Source organism: Anser cygnoides, chromosome 10 (assembly GCF_040182565.1).
Source record: "Anser cygnoides isolate HZ-2024a breed goose chromosome 10, Taihu_goose_T2T_genome, whole genome shotgun sequence".
NCBI lineage: Eukaryota > Metazoa > Chordata > Aves > Anseriformes > Anatidae > Anser > Anser cygnoides.
The window spans coordinates 13,755,905-13,770,127 of record NC_089882.1 but is presented as its reverse complement, the minus strand read 5'-3'; the positions used below and the strand labels follow the sequence as shown (position 1 = coordinate 13,770,127).

General features: G+C 45.8%; 1 protein-coding gene across 4 annotated transcripts in view; it reads left to right on the top strand.

Moving 5' to 3' along the window:
- The window catches only part of CHCHD6 (coiled-coil-helix-coiled-coil-helix domain containing 6), a 110,866-nt gene that overhangs the window by 74,168 nt on the left and 22,475 nt on the right, over positions 1-14,223 (top strand). For all 4 annotated transcript variants that reach the window (XR_010833914.1, XR_010833913.1, XM_048068937.2 and 1 more), the window contains one exon: positions 743-878. Coding sequence is in view for 2 of the 4 variants with exons in the window: in XM_048068937.2 (XP_047924894.2) it covers positions 743-878 (136 nt within the window). In the remaining 2 variants the exon portion in view is untranslated. The remainder of the gene's footprint in view (positions 1-742; positions 879-14,223) is intronic.

Sequence of the window (14,223 nt, the reverse complement as noted above, 5' to 3'; positions counted from 1 at the left end):
ATGACACTGTTGTCGCTGTGTTTGTGCCATTGTTGCTCGTATTGTTTTACAGTGACCTTCCTTTTATCGGTGCGGTTGCTTATGATGTGCCATATGCACACGGGCACGTGACAGTATAAGAGCATCATCCCTAATAGTTCCTGGGTAGCTGTCATTGCCACTTAGGGGTATGAGTACCACTTCCTTCAGAAATAAAGAAACAGATATCTGGTCTTGCTATTATTCCCTGTTTTTTCGAGTCACTAGGAGAATTGCAGTGCTTCCAAACATGCTGGATTTTTTTGAAGCATTTAAATAGATGAGAATTCGATAGGTGGAGGTAGCTCATTCAACAAGTCCATTCAGTTCCCTGTCAGCCTGTAACAGATCCAGTGCAAGCCCAGCCAGGACTCCGGAGTTCTGCCAAAGATTTCCAATGTGACTTGGGGAAATCATTGAACCTCTTGGGATTGATTTTTCCTAACTGCAGAGGAGATATGATGTTTTATCTATGGGTAAGAACCTTCCACACCAACCTAGAAAGAATGGGTTCTTTCTTTCTGCTTAGTACTCTGGATTTTTCAGCCAAAAGACACTGTTGGTCATTTAACCCATTTTGGTGATCGCTGTTTTTACTGGTTTCTTTATTTTTTAGGGCTGGGTGACTCCCAATACAACATTAGTGACTGTGCCACTAGTAATGTAGTAGTAAGTGGGTGAAAACTCCCCTTCGCACATCTTTCTGTTCTTGTTTTCCCTGCAGGAGGAGGAATACTGATCCTGTCTGCGCAAGTCTGCAGTCTGAAATCCTGAAGTGCTACCAAGAAAACAAATGCGAAGTGCTCAAATGCTCGGAACTGGCTAAGGAGTATCAGCGCTGCGTTAGTGCAGCTCAGAAGGTAACAAAAGCTTCCCTGATATACTTGTGGGCTTTGCTGACTTGTTTTGCATGGTGTTTTCTTCTGGGAAACGTCTCTGAGATCTGTAGTATCTGATAGTTAAACTGTGGTGTTCACAGGAGGCAAATTTTCCTCAGGATCCATTTTGCACGTTCACATTCATTCCACGTTTCTCAGTCATGCTGCGGTATGTCCCAGCAGTGGGTCCCAGGGTACTGAGCTGCTACCAAAACATTAGCACTGATGCTCCTTGGTTTCAAAGGCAGCCACAGTGATTTTCCCACGTTTTGCCTTCTTGGATGCTGTGTTCTGCAAACAGTAGGGAAATCCATTTTACCAGTGTTGGCAACATTTTGAACGGACTCCAAACATCCTCACTCCCATTATGGGACCTCACAATTGGAGGTCTTGCTTCCTTTCATGGCTTCATGAGGAAAGCTGCTTTACTGGGCAGAGTTGCTGCCTCTTGAGGGAACTGCATGCTCCTGAAAGCTCTTTGTCTTGTGCAGAGGTCCAGCAAGGCCACGGCTCTGCCGTCAGAGATGCAGAACCCTACTAGCTTCTCTTGATGCCTTAGGACAGTGACTACTCAGCACCTTGGAAAATCTGTGTCTATTAAAACAAGTGAAGGAGAAAGGAAAAAAAAAAAACAGTATTTGAATGTTACAACTAGGATATAGTCTCGGAAAAAGGGCATGGTTAGACAAGCTGCTGCTTGGGATGTCCGGAGTGTAAAGGATGTTCTCCATGTGAGAATTCAGCCAGCTGTCCCTCCAGGGCAGACTTTTCTTTTTCTTTTTTTTTTTTTTTTTAATTCTTGAAGGGTGTTGAAACTCTATAGTAAGGTGGATTTGGGGAAAGCATACAGCCTTTTGGGAATAGAGAACTGAGACTCCTCTCCTGGGATTATTAATATGAAGGCAGGGGGTGGGGGGAGGTGGAGATCTCGTCGAAGCAGTCTTTCTCTGTCGCATTAGCATTGTGAGGGGAAGCTGTATGGCTGATTTAAGTATAACATGAAACAAGCTGCCAGCCGGCTCCCAGAAGAAGCCCGACAGAAGGAGATGGGAAAATTGTCAGGATATATTAGACCAAATGTTGTTGCTAGTCCTGGTGGAATTTTTTTCCTTCCTGTTTACAAAGAAGGTCTTTGTATGTCTGCAAATCAGCAAGGTTAAAGCTGCCAGGGAAAGGGCTTCTCTCTGATATCTTTAAAGTCCCCAGCTCCCAAAACGTGTGGTTTCTTTTTCTTTCTCAGCTTTAAAGTAAAGCAGTGCCTTTGCTGCTGCACAATCCGTGCCCTCTGTTGCTGTGTGCAGAGCACTGGCGCATCTACTGCCAGCCTCCGTTACCTGATGCTTCCTCCTTGCCTCCTGTAAATCAGGCTTGTAGCCTTTTCAGTGGAGTATATCTTTAGCAAATGCATTTACCAATACATCTTTATTGCATGCAGTGCGGGCGGAATGTGATTACCAAAGAAGACAGATTGCATTAAACTTCAGCATATTTGCAAGCTGCGGCTCCAAGCCGCCTGAGAAAGGGGCTGGGATGCTGCCAGCCCTGAGCCCCAGCCCGACATTATTAAAGAGCAAATTGGAAGCTAAATGACTGGTAACAGCAGAGGGCAGTGAAAGATCCTATTAACTTGGAGCTTGTTTGGATTTGTGTGATTTTTTTATTTTTTGGGGGGAGGGGGTATGCTTTCTTTATAAACCAAAAGCTGGGGGTGGTCTGGGTTCCCAGAGTGTTCAGTGAACTTCAGAAATTTTTTCCCCACTCTTTTGGAAACTTCTCGGAAGGAGCAGTACACAGGACATGAACTTGCTGTGTAGATTATGACAAGGAATCTCCTTGCCCTGCTTTAAGAAGGGGCAAGAGATACTAAGGCACAGGTAACTAAACCTTGCAGCTAGATACAGGCACTAGAAGGCTCTGCAAGTGCAAATTCCAAAAGACTTGTGCGAGGAAATACATGTTCTGTAGTTCCCTTTATCCCAGGACAGCTCGAGCCCTGACAATTTGCCTTACTGCTCTTACCGAGTCCCCTGACTCGTGAGATATGTATGTAATGATCGCAAGCTGTTGTGTTTTTTCATGAAGGACTATAAAACTCCCTCCTCCCTTCCCCATTTAAGCTGTTATTTTTCTTTAAGTTTAAATTAGCATCTTCTACCAAATGGCTTTCTGTCTCACGCATTCCTCATTCAGGAAATTCGGGTTGGAGGAATGTGGGAAAGAAGGGTCAGAATCTCTTGATATTTTTTTCTTTTCCTTTTTTTTTTTTAAACATGATATGTTTGCCAGTATAGAGGATGTTGTAATCAAAGCTGGATGCGGGACTTAGCTCACTTGCATGCTGGTGATTTGTTCTTCTGCTTCTTACTAAAGATTTTATAAGGCTTGGTGAATATTCTTTAATGAAGCATCTGGTTCTCTGCAAGTTCTTTTTGATGGCTGGTTAAATGTCTCCAAGGCATGGTATACATTAGACTCACAGAAAGCAAGCTCTAGATTTCTAGGCTGAAAATTACAGTTTACAGTGGATTACTGTAATTCCTTGCACCTTCCCCCGTACTGTGCTGCTCCGAGACCATTCCTTTGGGCACCCATTTCCCTTTGCCTATTGCTACGCGCGCTTCTGGTCCAGGAGGTGAGATGCACCCTCAGTTACCTCAGCCCCACGGACGGATAGATCGGGAAATAATTTCAGGAGTTTGGAAATTTATTTTCTGCTCCCATTTCCTGTGGAGGCCCTCGCACTGGAGCAGGTTACTACGTACCGTAGTGCAGGATAGAGACGTAAATGGTGTTACCTGGTTTGTATGTGGTCATCTGGGCTTCTTTTGCAGTCAAGGGAGAGAAAGAGGCACAGCTAGAGCACGGTGCGTCTGGTCCTAAAACAGTCATGTAAAATAGGCCAGCTGAATTGCCATCCTCGGGTGAGTATTTCTCTCTGCCGTGTAGGAGGCATACCCAGCCCATGAACTCCAAAGTTAACACGTTCAGTTGGATGTTACTTAGGGGAGCAGGATCGTCTCCTGGATGTAGCTAGCACGCTCACGACGTGCTCTGCGTACCCTGCTCACTAGCTTTGCCGGTTTCGCTCTCCTGAATGTTAAATTTTGCTTGTGTCATCACGGGCTTGCTGCAGCAGCAGCAGCCCGCTTGGGCTCTGGGTTGCTTTCTGCATCCTGAGCTTTGCTTATGTCGAAGCCCTCTGACTTTAGAGGACGTTACTGTAATGTCTCCTGTTTAATTTAGGAGTGTTTTATCTTTTCTGGTGGTCTGTTTTCGTGGCTCTGCAGAACTTCAGCTACAGCCTAAGAATCGCTGGTTTTAAATCTAATAAAAGCTGGGATAATGGGACAGCTGTGGGAGGGGCAGTTCCCATTGTGTCTTTTAAAATTGCCTGTAGTTTATTGACCGCAAGTTTCACCAAGAGCTACTGCTGCCGCTAGATAATGAGAATTGAAAATTGCTGCTGCTGTTTCCCCGAGGTTTTATCTTGTGCCAATGAGAAGAGGGTGTGGAAGGAAAAAGGAGAGTGGGCAGTGGAAATCTGCGTAATTTCTTATTTTGAGCCCAGATGGAAGGGAAAAACAAATTATTTTTTTGAAGTCAGAGCCCTGTTACTGAATTGCTCCCCCACCCTGCGAATGCGCGCTCACATGCGAGCTTTTCAGAATATTTGCGACCCCCTTCTGCTTCCTCTACGTCCTCTTCACACCAGAAGGCAAATCTGAATTTCCATAGAATTTTACTTAGCTAATTTGTTATGTAATTGGTGCCTATACAAGGGAATCTCCGACCAGCTGCCACTTGAAAACTGTGGCCTCTGGTGACCACGTATTAACGCGATGTGCGATTTTGAAGAGTGCTGCTTCTCGCAACCGCGTGCGAAGAAATGTCTGCTGGTAAAGAGCATGTAGCCCTTTTTTTTCCCAGGTGTTCTCTTAATGTCTCTAGGTGCCTGTCTTTCACAGAGGGACCAAGGTGAAATTTTTTTGCGCTCTAGCTCCTGGCCAAACCAAGTTATAAAGAGCTGCATAGTCAGACACATGTATTCCCTTGTCAATAGGACGGGTACACATTGAGCTGGGAGCCCTTCATAATTCCGCTCTCTTTCTCCCTGTTCTACATCCAGCTTCTCACAAGCCTGCTATTCATAACAGACAAAGGTAAACCTACTTCTATCAAGGCTTTAGGGCTTGTCTACATAAGGAAATTACAATGCAATAAACTGGCGAGCGAGTTTATTGTGCAGCAACTTCGCTGGATGTGAACGGTCTTGGTTGGTAATGGCAGGACGGGAAAATTCGCCCTCGTTTGCTGTGAGTCACTCTGCTATGCAAACAAGCCCGTGCAAAACACTGCCCAGATTCCAGCGGAGGTAGCCTTGTAACGTAACCTTGAGTCTGCTGCATTCTCCTTTACCCTTGGCTGTAATAAAAAGTAATGTGGTCAATTTACTGCTCTTACTTTTCCGAGCGATCCCTGTGAAAGCCCGTTTAACACACAGAGCATTGCAACTCTGCCTCAAGTTTACTTCTGCTCCGTGGGCACTGACCTAGGTTGGTGTTACCGAGCAGATGCAGCAGATAGCCGTGCAGCATCCCAGCCTGCTGGAGCAGTTCTGCTCAAGCTTTTTGGATCCTGCTGGAGCGTGGCGTGCTGGGAACTGCTGTTTCCACACCTCAAATCTCTGCTGAAGATAATCAGCTCCAGGAGGCATTGGGTGCCGCGGGCAGGTGTCTCTGACCAGCAGGTATTGTTAGACTCATGTATAGAGCTGTTGCCATTCTGTTGGATTGCAGAATGCTTTGTAGATTGTTTTATGTGGAGGTCAGTGGTCAGTGTGCATGGCTGGGGGAACTTTGACCAGGTATACTGAGAAATGCTGGGATTCTGCCTCCCTCCTTGAGGTTCTGCAGAGGTAGATCCTAGCCGTCAAAGCCTGGTAGAGAAGATGCAAATATATCACAAGGTATGCTGCTTTCAATACAGTATATCTAACTTGGAAGGCTTTAGGGTTGTTTGAGCTTTCTGAAATCCAACTTTGTGGTTTGAGATAAATCTGCATTCAGATCAGGAGCGTGATGCACGCAGCCATCCTCAGCCAGGTATTTGCCTGCCCTGCCTCTCGTCTGTCTGTCCTTGTTCAAAGCAAACGTATCTGTAAAGTGTTTTTCTTGCTTTCTCTGTAAAGTCAATTCTCTTTTTTAATCTTTCTCTCTCCCAACCTTTATTTGTGCAAATGCTGTGGTGATAACACTATCGGAGGAGTTTATGACTCAATAAATGGCCCCCACAAGGGAATCGGTGGAGAGGCCGCAAGCTGCAGGCAGCTGCTGTTTATTTAGTCGTAAACACAGAGGAGAGCGGCGCTGGATTAACTGTACCCGAGCATCCCCTGACCTGTTATTTGCAAAGGTGAAAATGATCCATATTTTGCTTCTATTTATAAAGGATGGAAATGGTTATTGTTTTGATTCTTTTTCAAGGCAGCGATTCCTGGTTCCGGTGAGTCTTTGGTCCTTACACGTTTCCTATCCCCAGGAGTTCATCAGTTGATAAACTAAAAATACAGAGCTGCCTGAAAGGACATAAACCGCCATCTTAATATATGAGGCATGTCCCAGAATAAAATGCTGGCCTACTTAAAATGGAAATGGCTGCTGCATATACCCGGTATTCATGAAACTGGAGGCATAAGTTCTTTATTTGCTCTGTATCTCAGCACTTCACAAAGCCCTGATGTTCCTCACAGCTTGGCATATTGTCAGCACTTATTAACCCAACTACCTTCTCTCTCTGCTGTTTGCCCAAACATAAAAAATAAAGCCCAAACACGACACATTCTGGAGTTTGCCATTTTCCTAGAAAACAAGAGCACAGATAAGCTTAAAACTTTATTTTGCTCAGTTGGCCGTGCTTCAAGGCTCCTCTTCTAGAGGTATTTTGTCCATACCCTCCGACGTTTTTCTCTCAAGTTCTTGTAGGCTTTGCCTGGTCTGGAAGGAAGACTGCCTGACCCCATTTCTCTCCTCCAAAACAGTCCATTGTCTTAACAGTCTAACTCACAGTCTGCATTTATTTATTTTGGCTCTGTTTTTTGCTTTTTTGTCTTTTTGTTTATTTTTTGACATCATTGTAGTGAGGCAGAATTGCCTTTGGGTCTAATTTCTCACTTAATGATTCCGATCTCAGATATACTTACAGGTAAAGTTAATCTAAATGTGCATGTTTCACAGATGGTTTTGAAGGAAGCTGTTAAAAGAGGGAAAGAAGTCAGAACATCGTTACAGTTTCTGGAGTTGGACTAGATGGCATCTCATCACGTTTAAAATGTGGTCTGTGCTACAGCTCTTTCTGATTTAAAACTTAGTTTGCCTGAATCTGTTTGAAAGCAGCCTGAAAAATATTCTGTAGTAAAAAATACTGTAAGAGCTGGCCAGTGAGGAACAGAAGTCAGAGCTGACTTTACATGGTGTGGTCTTTGGGAGGGTGAATCTGAAAACAGGCATTTGAAGCTGGGAAGTCAAAATCTCATTTATCGTTCTCTCTTTTAAAATTATTTCTTTATTAGCTTCAATTAATGGGACCTACGTGGATCTACTTCATCTAAGAGGTTTCCCAGGTTCTGGGCTCTCTGTATGGCGTATTAGGAGGTGTTTTCCTGAGAACTGTAGCCTGTTTGCAGCCAGGCTTATCTACTATGGGAAATAGTTGCTCGGGGGTGCGAGAGTGTTGTGATACATCATGCTGTTTTAATGCCAGATTTTTTCACAAAAGATTTGTAGCACTGTGTTGGCAAGTTGGAAGTGGAAATTCTTACTCAGATTAATTCTGGGAGACTGATGACCAAGCAGTCTTGGACAGAAAGAAGTTGATTTCCAATTTTTAAACTGTGTGTTTTGCTGCTGAAGTTAGATTGAAACAGATCCACAAAAATTGCTGTCGATAGCAACTGCTGGTTAGAAGCACAAGGTCAATGGTCAAATGCCTTCAGACTCCCAGGAAGTTCCAGAATTGCCCTGACTTCCATAACTTGGTGCTAATGTTAGATCCATTCTCTGACAACTTGGCTATAACTTGGGAAATTGTATCCGCGATGCCAAAGCCTTCATGACAAACTGGGGAAACCAAAGATTTGTTATGCTTGTTGTTGGTCTTAGTCCATGCAGGAAGGTCTCCTGCTTCACCCAGCCCGCAGTTCTCACACACCATCCATCAGCTGTTTTATTAGCAGCTCTTGGGGCTGAATACCTTGAGGACTAATGGGATTTGCTGCTTTCCCCAATCCGTTGGATTTGTCTGTGTGGATAGCGTGTACAGGGGTTATTCTGGTGGCACTGGTCCTCATCAAGTGGAAGAGTTACTGCCAAGCAAGCAAGACTGCTCTACCTAGACCTTTGCAGTGCCAAGGAGAACGTGGGAAGGTAATGAGCACCCCATGAGCCCTCTTACTAGTAGGATGGCGATCCTTTTCTCATCCAAGCTATGGCACGTCAAAGGAGAAGGCCTAGGGAAGTTGTCCTGATGCTGCTTGCTTGCATTTGTTCTCCCAGAGAATCTCTGCCCAAGGCTGGGGAGCATTAATCTGTTACAAAACCTAAACTTAGTGGGGAGAGTTCCTTGGGAATCCTGCCTGCCTTAATTGTGGATTTCATCTCTTTGTGGCTCTGTCTTTGTGCCCAACAGGCCTCCTTGCCTGGAGGTGTTACCTGCTGTGCTTGGAGTGCTTCCAAAGCACTTTTAAGCCATCAGTCCTAGCTAGACCCTCTCAGGAGAGGTGAAGTAATGTTACTGGACTTCAGGGCTGTGGGTACAGGAGCAGGATGTGTCACAGACAGCACCTTACGGCAATGTGCATATACTAATAGAGGTAGCTCTGCTGCCACTACGCTGATATGTTGGCAAGAAACATTTCAGGTTCTAACCTCTTTTTTGGTTAGAGGCCTTTGGGAGGCCTTTAGGGGTTGGGGAAAGGCTCTTAGACCTCTGTCAGCATTCACAGAAACTGTCCAGAAAACCAGCACTGCTAGGATTAGGATTTGATTCCATTGTAATGCGAGGCAAGCAGGTAGTGAAGCCTTGAGTCAGGGTGGTGTTGCAGCATCCTGTGTGTTTCGTTGTTTCTGAAGCTGGAGAAGCGTGCTGCTCTGCTGGGTTAAGCCTGAATGTGTCCAGCAATGCCGACGAAATTATTTTGACAATGTGTTCGCTCTTTGTCCCTGCTGAATGCCTGTTTGTCCTGCGTAAGTGGATTTCAGGATCAGCCAACCTCCAGCTCCGAATTGCTCTAATAAGGTAAGGTGGGTAGGGTGTAAAGGTCATTTTGCAAGCAGCTGGCTCCCTGCATATATTAGGGGGAATGATTTTTAAAAGAATGCTGTTGGAAAGCTGTTGATTTAACTTTTCAAATATCTGTACTCTGTAAAATCTCAGCTCTTCTGCCTCCGTCCTTCAAGCTCTCTGCTCGCCCTCTGCCTGCTTATCTTTCTGTCATTTCCGATTACCTCCGCCCATCTGCCTCTGCATTCTCTCCCACTCAGTTTATCAGGCCGTGTTTGCTGCCCGCAAGGACTGGTTTTATTTTTCGGAGCAGATCATCTGCTGGGTTACTTCACTGAGCTGTGTAACAGAGAGATAAGGGTTACTTGGTTCAGTCTGTTAGTAAAGCATTATTATGCCGGTCCTTTATTGGGGGACTGGGAGCTCTGAACAACATCCGCTACATCTGCAGGCTTTTGGTGTGTTTGCATGTACCTCGCTCCCTTCTGAGAAGGAATTTAGCATTGGTTAACGCAGATCATGAGATTTATATTCTATTTTTTTTGACTCCTGAACAGGTTAGCGTGTGCGCAGTGATCATTCCGGCTTTCTGTCTGGGGAGTGTGTTTCAGTCCCTACCTGGTCTGAATGCTTCATGTGGAAATGGAGAAGATTTTCTTCAATTATTTGTTCCCTGGGTTCCTCTTAGGGAGTGCCAGCAAGGGTGACTGCAAGCGTTCCGGTGATCTTTATGCTGTAGACATGCTGCCCCAAGCCATATTAGCAGGAACAGCTGAGAGCTTTTGTCTTCAGCAGTGCGAGAGGTGGCCTGCGTAAGGTTACCATCTTTCAACAAGCTCGGTAATGTTTCTGGGCCCTGGGATGCTGGCAGTACCAGTACATCGTCTGTTAGTACCGAGCCTAAGTGTAGTCAGGAGTATTCCAAGGCTCAAAAAATCTTCTGAAGTCTTGTTAGAAATACAGAACCATTGAAAAATGTATTGGACACAGCAATTGAGGTGGGATGTGCAGCTGTGTGCACCATGAGCTGCTATGGGGAAGGCGCTGTGATAGGGCTGGGGTGCACTAGAGGAATTTTGTGGTGACCCTGCACTGCACCAGTGGCCACTTTCCTGTTCTGCAGAAGCCAAGCACACGGGGCACCACGTTGTTCAGGAAGAATAAGCACTTTGCACACTATTGAACGTGAACCTTTACTCTGCTCCAGCTTGTGCCGACATGGGGCCTGTGCGCACACAAAGCTCTGTCATGGACGTGAGGTCTCAAGTTTCTTGTTTAATGCCTTATCAAATACCTGCTGCTTGGGAGATGAGCAAGAGAGGTCCCAGGCTGCCTGAGACCGTTCCTCGTGCTTCATTTTGCTGAGCCTTGACATTTGCTGCAATAGAGACCCATAAAATGCAGGGAGGTCTCTCCAATCATGTAGGTATATTAGCAGGTTTCTTGCACTGATGGATTAAAGCCAGGCTGTGCTCAGTAAATGTGGATAAATAATAAAAGGTGAGATTGTGTGCAGTGATCCCAGGTCTCCTTCCTCCAGCTGCCACCTTCTGTCTGTTTGCCGGGAACCTTTGCACACACAAATGGCTTTGCTTGAGAGAACAGGCTGCGCACTATTTCTGACATAGCCAAAGGTGGCTGATACAAAGCCAAAGGAGAGCTTCTCTCTCAGGGACTGAAATGTCAACAGAGATGTAGTACTGCCTTACAGGGCCCTGACTTGCTTTTGTATAAAAACTGAACAGATGTTGGAAGGTCAGGAGCGTTGCCATATACAGAGCAAGCCCTAGAGAGCAGGGCAAAGCCTGCTCGAGTGTCCCAGGTAACGTTGCTCTGAGTTTAATGTGCCGGCACTTCCCCTCACGTGTGGCTGCTTGGTCTGTTCCCCTGCAGCCACGTCTGGATTTTTACCCCAGCTAAGAAAACAGGACTCGTGTAACCGTGTCGCGTGTCGGTGAGCGTGCTTTTCGTCCCGCTCTCCGAACCTGCTGGTGAGCTGCGGTGATGTTCCTCAGAAGGCACAAAGGCTCTGAAGTAATAAGTTCCTGTGTATCTTGTGAAAGCAGGCAATTAGGTGGAGGAAAGAGACCCCAGCGGTGCCTGTGCAGGGGGAATTGTATCGACTGACCCTTTATTAGACATCAGTTTGGTCACAAAGGAACTTAACTTTGAGAAGTGAATCTGGAAGAATCCAAGGGACATCAGCTCTGTTGCTGAAAGGGCTTGTTTCCACGTTAGGCTTTCCTAAATGTAGGGGGCTGACTCGCACTCACCGCTACCATCAGCTTCATTGAGGGGCTCAGCAAGGGTGGCACTGTAGCAAAAGACAGAACAACCTGGTTTTTAGGGTCATTTGGAATAAACCTTCTCTGTCTGTGTAATCAGTTCCTTGCTCACTTTTGAGAAATGGAAGCAGACTTCTTGTTGTGAGAGAGGGCCCAGCCTCAGTTAATGCAGGTTGATAGCCCGATCCTTTAATACAAGTTCTCTTTTTTTAGGATGAGATAAAAGATACAGCATTGGGTGTGAGCAACCTAGAAGAAGAAAGAGCTCACGGGAGCAAGACCACAAGCTACTTTAAACCCTGCACATCTCTATGTGCTGTTCAGTCAAATGCTTCACCGGGGAATGTAGGCCCTGGTCCAGACCCTAGCCGGCCTGAGCTCCTTCTCCTGCACATCGCCAAGACCTATGCTTAGATGTCAGTTGCCAGCTTCTTGGTGTCTTGTTTTTGCTGCTGCATTTTGAGGCAGGACAGCAGCTGAGGTGGGGGAAGAGGAATGGTGAGTCCAAGGACTGGAAAGACAGCTGTGAGCGACGTAGCCTGGGGCCTGTCGGTGTTCAGGTGGGTGGCCGTGGGATCGTTGGCTGCGACCTGGGGGGCTGTCACATCTAGCAGTCATCATTCAGAACTTGCTGATGGGGTTGATGACTTTTGACCATCTTTTTCGGTCCCCTCTGGTCACCCTTGCCCATCTATCATTAGGCATGCTTTGACATGTCTGATGGGAGTTTGTTGCAAAGCTTCATGGCAGCGGGGTGCAGCAGTTGTGGAGCATGGCCGTTGAGGAATTGGTTGTGTCAGCAGGTCTGCATGTGGGCTTTGGGCAGTGTAACAGGGGATCGTGTTTATGGAGTTTTCACAGCCCCTGTGAGTACAATGATAGGCTTTGAAGCATGGTTTCCTCTGTGCTTCGCTTTCCCACAAAATCTTCAGGCATGATCCATCAAGGAGTGTGAAATATATTTAAAATCCCAGTGCAGCCTTTTTCTTGCAGTCAGCAGGGTTGTGCTTTCTTCTCTGGTGTGGAGTTGTTTGCTGTTGAGAATAAGCGGTCTCTTTTCTTGTGATTCCTTACCTCTCTTCGGGACGTGATACCATCAAGAAAACCAGCTGTTCCAATCTGAGAGTCTGCCTCTGCCTTCCTGCTCCCTTGTTGATTGTGTTGAATCAATGAATTGTTGCAGTACTACAGAAAAAAAGGATGTGAAGAAATGAAGAGTGAGATCACACAACAGAAGTATAGAGGAGAGGATTCAGTTCACAGTGGCTGTGTCTGGAACCAGATCTGCTCTGACAATAGCAATCCCCTCATAGCACCTTGAATCTCAGATCCAACTTCTTGCATCAGTAAGCTGTGGGGTGTGTGGGATCCCACGTGGAGGAGAGAGCAATCTGAGCTCCTGGGGAGACCTGACAGCCAGTCCTGACTGCTCCCGCTGGGAAGATGGTGGCTTTGATAGGTGTTAGGGAGAAAAATATTTAAAAGAACAGAAGCAAGCAAGATAATTCCTGGATGGCAGCTGTGGCAGAAGGATGTGGTACAAAATATTCTTCTTGTAAATACTGCAAACTGGAGTTCTGACTCTCTTAGCATCCTGAACTGCTGTCTCAAACCTTTGTCAACATGGGTTTTTTGCCTGTGACTCAGGTTCAGTGGCAGCTCTGTTCAGCCGAGAAAACTGCCAGGTTGTGCTTTGACTTTGGTTCCAGCTGTTCAGGGCAAGAAGCTTTCACTGCTGCTATGAAAAGCTTTTCTTAGGGGACAACACAAAGCAGTAGGAGTGTTGTGGTGCTTGAAGGCTGGAGTAGACATCCTCCCCTGAGAAGCGTCTTCCAAAGCACAGCAGTCTAGTACACTGTCATGTGGATAAAAGGCTATAAGGATTCTGCATTAATCTGTAGCTGTCTCCAATTAATCTCTCTAGTAGTTTCGAATCCGACTGATGTTTGGACCCACCAGCCGGGTATGTAAAGGAATTTCTTCAGTAGCTCTGAACTGCTCCACAAGCCTCTAGGCTCTAACTGTGCATCTGGGGCCTGCCTGCTCTTTTTCACCATCCTTGGTTCTTGCTCCTTCTTGTTCTTGCTTCGCTCTCTCTGTTATTTCTTTCCTTGGCTCCATCAGTCTTGGTCTGTACTTGACCACAGTACCTGGTTGCACTTCCATCCTGACAGCAGGTTGGTAAGTCGATGCCATGCTGCACGTTACACCTCAATCAAGCTTGCATTCTTCTTGATAATTGCTTTAGAATCAACAGTTGGAAGCGTTTCTTGATCTTGGCACAAATCTCTCAAGTGCCCCTGAAGTTCTGACAGGCTTCTTTAATTGCATGTTGTAGAGCTGTAAGAACCTGTCCTGATTTCTGACTTGGGGTTTATTATTTGCAAGCTTACTTTTAGGTATGCACTTGCTTTTCTTTTTGTCTTTTTTTTTTTTTTTAAGGTTTTCAAAACTATTTCCCTGAAGTTAACTACTTGGAATAATTGTCTTTAGCTTAAAACCCACAGAAATTTGCCATTCCCGTTGATCAGGATCTAGAAAAGTGCGTCATTGAGGAACCCCTACTTTGACCCACTGGCACTAGAATCAAGTGCTATATAGCACTGCCAAGTTACTCTCTCTGGTGTTTTCGGGCTGTTTTGAGGTATGCTGAATTCAAGTCTGTTAGGAATGCCATGCTACCACTGTAGTGGGTCTCCGTTAGCTCAGGACAGTGCATGGCAAATGTTCGAGCTATGGGCAGGGGTAAATTGTTCTGTGATGGA